This window comes from Gadus morhua, chromosome 11, assembly GCF_902167405.1.
Source record: "Gadus morhua chromosome 11, gadMor3.0, whole genome shotgun sequence".
Lineage (NCBI taxonomy): Eukaryota > Metazoa > Chordata > Actinopteri > Gadiformes > Gadidae > Gadus > Gadus morhua.
In genome coordinates this window covers 23,119,460-23,125,459 of record NC_044058.1, presented here as the reverse complement: position 1 = coordinate 23,125,459, position 6,000 = coordinate 23,119,460, and the positions used below count along the sequence as shown (strand labels likewise).

Below are 6,000 nucleotides of genomic sequence, written 5' to 3'. Positions count from 1 at the left end.
CGTTCCGGGCGGGGCCGGCTCACCAGGACGCGACGGCCCACCTGGAGGAAGGGTGAGTCAACAATAAACAACAAACAACAACATTCAGGGTCCATTTTATTTACTACTTCCTTCATGCTCCCTTTACTTTTTCTGTATCGGTTAAATTCGAATCATTGATTCCAGAGCCTGGTGCTTTGGCATACACACTTTTTAGGGCTCCCTTGAAAGTATTTTCAGTCGTATATATATTTATGTTTTGTTTTTTTGTTTTTGAAGCTTTCACGGTTTGCCCAGATGTTAAGTTCCCATAACCAGCACTTTCCAAATTGTCCATCTGTCCATCTTTATGTCCGTTCAATAAAAATCTGCACACATGTTTTCCGACACATATTTGTTTGTCAGCGTCACAACATTTGACCTCTCTAAATAAAAAGTATTCATTCATAAAGGAGAGAACAGAACGGCCAGCCAGACAGAATTCATAGAACCGAAGCCAAGCGCAACCCAAACGAGCTTCAAAGAACCGCTAAAACCAAACGTAACAAAAACGAGCTTGTTTTCAACACCGCTAATGCAAGTTTTTTGGTTTACATCCTGGTCAACAAAATCACTTTCCACCAATCAGGGAGGTCAATTTGATAGCGCAGCAGCACAGAGAAGCTTCTGCGGTCTGGGTGGAAGGTTGTGCTGGTCTGGGGCCTGGCCTGCACTGTACTGGCGCGTGGACAGACGCTAAACATTATCCATCTGCTAGCTGCCTGTAAACGACACGCTAGGGGAAGGGGGAGTCGCTCCCCCAGTTTTAACATGTTGTTAAAACAAGTTGGCCGAAGTTTTAATCGGCCCAGGCCGCTTGTTTTTTCTTCAGGCGATTGTGCTTTTGGCAGGGCGTTTTCTTTCTGCAGTGCCAGAAAAAAAAAGAAAACGGTTGCAAGGCAGTTGAACTTTGAGGCATCGCTATTGGGAATCCCAAAGCTTCTGGGTGTTAATATTATCCCTTCTGTGAGAATTATTCAATTTGAGTTTTATTTTCTCAGTACTCTTGCCAAACGTTTACAGGGTTTTTGACCTACTCAACAACTCCATTTTATGCAGCAGAACCTTACCTATGATTGACCCAACAGTTGGCGATACGCAAACTTCAAACGTCTCTTACCAGACCAAATACTCATCACTGTTTTATCCTCAAAAATCTCTCGGAGTAAAGTACGATGCTATTTGTGTAACTCTTATTTCATGGCCAACTGCATGAACTCAGGCGGCGTCTTTCTGGAGACTTCCGTGGATCACATGAGGACATGTCCTCTCGCTATGTGCCAGTGAAGTGCAAGAGGCCATCCTGTGTCATGGTATCTCTGAAACAAATACTCCCTGACAGGGGTCCTAGAGAACTCAAGACAATGGAAAGGATGACATTACGAAGAGATGTTCAGGTGTTGGCGCTTGACGAGCTTGACGAGATGACATACTTGGGCCGTTAAACCAAACAAAGTGAGCAGGGCCAGCTGAGGTCTTGGCAGTGGCCTTGCCTCTTACTTCGGGAGGATAATAAAAAAAAAAGAAACACTGAGTGTGTCAAATACAATAAATCGGACCAGGCTGGATCTAGGAAAAACATTAATCATTTATGTTTGGGTTACTTTCATGCTCGTATAACAAAGGTGAATGAACTTTATTTATTTTTTGTCAGGTTAGCAGATTTTTCTTAAAAACACAAATGTCAAGAGCTAAATGGAAGATTTCCACAGCCTGACATTAACTTTTCGGTAGCCTTTCAACAAACCCATGTTTCATATGCACTCTTCAAGTATGTAACCTTTTTAACCATTTTAAATGAACAAACCTAGATGAGCAAGGCAAACCGTTACTGGCTTAAACACACACACGTAACACTGCCAAACGCAGTTAGTGGCAGCAGGTAATTCCACCCGCCATTGGTTAATCACCTGTTACACTGGCAGCCAATCAGGGACAGCAATTGCAATTTCCTGACATTTGATCCTCTTAAAAGCCTAAAGGATGGCCAGAGGAACAGGAGCATACAGTGACATTTTAGTATCCAGTGCAGAACGCACCTCACCCATCTGACCTCGACCTGGAACTCCAATTCCCAGGACACATCATTTCATGTATCATTAAGTCATGTGATAATAGTCTGCATGGTAGCCTGTTAGGTAGAGTCATTTTTACCTGTAGCCAGAACCTCCAGAAAAATGCGGCGTTTTTTCGTGAATGTTGCTGCCGAAAATCCTTCATTACGCGGCACGTTTTCTTAAAAAATGCGATGAAATATGCGGCATATTTATGCAATTGTATGTGATGAAATTGCGGGAACTTGCAAAAATTGCGGGAACTTGTGAAAAATTCAGCTTTTTGATGACGTTCACGTCGCGTAATTACGTCACTTCATAACGTTCCCATGGCAAAAGGGGGAAATGGCTGCTCGTGTGAAGTAAACACAACATTTATCAACTTTCTGCTAGTAAACGCAACATTTTTCAACTTTCTGCTTAGGTATATGTGACTTTGTTTTCAAACGAAAATGCGGAGATAATGAAATCATGCAAGCCCCGCCCATTTTGTGCAGAAATCCGCAATTTATGTGGTGAAAGTGTGGCATATTTGAAAAAATGCGGCCCCTGCATGAATATGCAGACTTTGGCTGATTATGCGTTGAAATATGCGATCGCATAATCACGTTTTTCTGGAGGGACTGAGTAGCGCTTATTCTATTGCTACAAACCAATGCTTGCTCGTTTTGTGGGACAATGTACTTGATGAAATGTGATGTGATTTAAGGTATGGGGTGATTATGTGTCCTCCAATCTCTTCTGTTTTCTCAGGGTCTTCCCGGTAAAGACGGACCCCAGGGCCACCAGGGGCCAACCGGGACTCTAGTGAGTTCAACCCCCCTGCCTGTCTGCCCGCAGGAGGTTGCTGGTTCGATCCCCGGCTACTCCTTGTACTATCGGGGATCGAAAGCCTATAACCCTAACTGCTCTCTAACAATGGCTGTTGCCTTGTGTGGTTGATGGCGCTCTTGGTGTATGAATGGGTGAATGGGAGGTTATGTTGTTAAGCACTTTGAGCAGCCAGAGTTTATAAATGGGCTCTGCAAATGCAGTCCATTTAGCATTTAGAACACCGGACCAACCCTTGCATTTACATGCACAATTTAAAACAAAATGGTCCAAAAATACAACACAATGTAAGGTAAAAGGGCGACTGTAAAATTGAAGGAAAGTTTTGTAATCTTGCTCTCCCACTCTCTCTCTCTCTCCCCCCCCTTTCTCTCCCCCCCCCCTTTCTCTCTCTCTCTCTCTCTCTCTCTCTCTCTCTCTCTCTCTCTCTCTCTCTCTCTTTCTCTCACTTTCTCTCTCTCTCTCTCTCTCTCTCTCTCTCTCTCTCTCTCTCTCTCTCTCTCTCTCCCTCATTCTCCGTCTCTCCTTCAGGGGGTCCCCGGAGCCACAGGGCCCCCAGGACCAGGGGGGTCTGCTGGATCACAAGGAGACCAGGGGGTTCCGGTAGGTTAAATAAACGTCGTCATCCCTTCTCCTTTCTCGTCTTGCTCCATCTATAAGGTCGCCCACAGGTATGCTGTCTCTGCAAGATTCAGCGATAAATCCCGCAGACGACTAATTGCAATTTAGCATTAGTTTGCTAATAACTAACTGGGAGCCGTGCGTCCCAGTTAGAAACACTGCACACAGCTCTGTACACCAATGTACACCAACATCCACTGACATTTCACTCCCAGGAACAAATACTAAAAATGTCTTTGTTCTCGATTGCATGTCATGTAGGGGAAACTCACGCATCATAAATTGAATCGGAATCATAAAGTAAGACGACAAGTGCTTATGATCTCGTTCCAAGACAAGAGTTACTGATACGTTCGGAGTTGCCAAACTAAGGGAAAGGGATTAAAGTGCAGACAGTGATGTTGACGACAGCTACTCCCATCCTGGGTCCACCTCTGAGGGGTAAAGAGACTAGCTATAGACTGCAGCATATATCACTCTCCCGATGCTGAGAGAGAGATACACCCACAGACGCACGCAAACACACATATACACACACACACGCGCGCACGCGCCCACACACACACACACACATATACGTGCACACATATATACATGTGTGTATGTGTTTCACGCAAACTCATAAAGGTGCACACACTCTGTCTCCATCTCTCACTCTTTCTCGCTTTCTCCAGCCCACACAGTAATCCATACCCACATATCTATAGATGCACGCACACACCCGATCACGCACGCATATTTAACGCATACACAGAGTCACGGAAGCACACACAATTCCACAACACACTTGCTGTAGTTGTCGTGTCTGGTGGGATAGCTTGTTTCATCTCAACAATGTACAGGAGCCGAGACAGGTCTGTGTCCAGGCTGTTCCTGACAGGCTGACTGATCGGTGGTACTGGCCTTCTGCATCACAAGCCCTTAGTACTCAACCAGCCCCATACAGCACCCAGCACACAACAACCTCACAACAACTTATTGGTGATGTTGTTGCTCTTGTCATTGATGTTGTGTAGAGGGATTTGTGATCCCAGCCCACACACACTTGCAAGCACACACACACGCACGCACGCACGCACGCACGCACGCACGCACGCACGCACGCACGCACGCACGCATGCACGCACGCACGCACACACACACTCACACTCACACTCACACACACACACGCACACGCACACAACCAAACACACACTTTACTCAAATGGCGGGAGGCAGCAGTTCCTGGTGATGTTCACACTACCTCAATTGCAATTGCAACGCAATGCGGCAGACAGGATGACATTTTCTTTCTTCTGAGTTTTGATGAATTGAAAGCTGCTTGGCCAGGTAGAGCTTTGACCCCTGGACTGATCTCTGATCCAAAACGTTATTTTACACGCTTAGTGAAAAAACACAAATCTTATGAAACTTTCAAAAACTTTGTGTGTCGTTTCCTATGGTGAGGAAACCAAAACAGATATGGTTACGGTCACTTCTACATCTATAACGCTATATATATGATAATAATATCTCCAGCAGGGTAAAATATGAATGCTTCCGCACTATTATTCAATGTGGGTACCAGGGATTTTATTTGCCTCAAGGCTTTTAATCGCGCCTCAATACATTGAGGAAGGTGAACAGGAGTGTGTGTTGGTTTTGTGTGTGTGAAAGTATAATGGGGGCCACATATCAGTGAGGTGGAGAGGAACAGAGGCATATCTATATTAAATATTAACACTAATAGCTTTAGGTGGAAGTGAGAAACCATAATATGCTGATTTACTAACAGTAGTCAAAAAAGGCTAGTTAAATATTAATAAGAAATTGATAATAACGTGAGCATAATGGCTAATTTCAAATTAGGGTCACTTGCCTTGGGTTACTAGACTTCCTATTAAGAAAAAAGTTTAATTAATGGTGCTATATCTGTCCACCAGAACTAGTATAGAACTAATAATGTAATGGATATGAGCATTACCAATGAAGAGAGAGATTAGACTTTATCCAACCTGAATGTCTTTCCTCCTTCTGATCTTGTGCACGTGTGTGTGTGTCTGTGTGTAAGTGTGTGTGATTGTGTGTGTGTGTGTGTGTGTGTGTGTATGTGTGTGTGTGTGTATTTGTGTTTGTGTTTCTATCTTTTAGGGTCCTGCTGGTACCAAAGGCGACAAGGGAGAGAGAGTAAGTGATGCACACACACACACACACACACACACACACACACACACACACACACACACACACACACACACACACACACACACACACACACACACACACACACACACACACACACACACACACACAAACAGCAGCCACTATTGAGGAAAATAATTCAAAATGTAGTGCTGCATATCACAATGGAAATGTTCTGTTATGCTGCTGACTGTGTACAAGTATACACAAATGCTTCACACCACGTTTAGAATAACAGACACCCCCCTCCTCCTCTCTGTCTTTCACTCTCTCTCATCTTCTCTGTCCTCTCTTT

General features: G+C 44.4%; 1 protein-coding gene across 1 annotated transcript in view; it reads left to right on the top strand.

Moving 5' to 3' along the window:
* Positions 1 to 6,000, top strand: part of col14a1a (collagen, type XIV, alpha 1a) — a 111,196-nt gene that overhangs the window by 95,422 nt on the left and 9,774 nt on the right. The window contains 4 exon segments of the mRNA XM_030370388.1: positions 1 to 52; positions 2,826 to 2,879; positions 3,435 to 3,506; positions 5,655 to 5,690. The exon segment at positions 1 to 52 is cut by the window's left edge and continues 2 nt beyond it. Coding sequence (XP_030226248.1) covers positions 1 to 52; positions 2,826 to 2,879; positions 3,435 to 3,506; positions 5,655 to 5,690 — 214 coding nt within the window.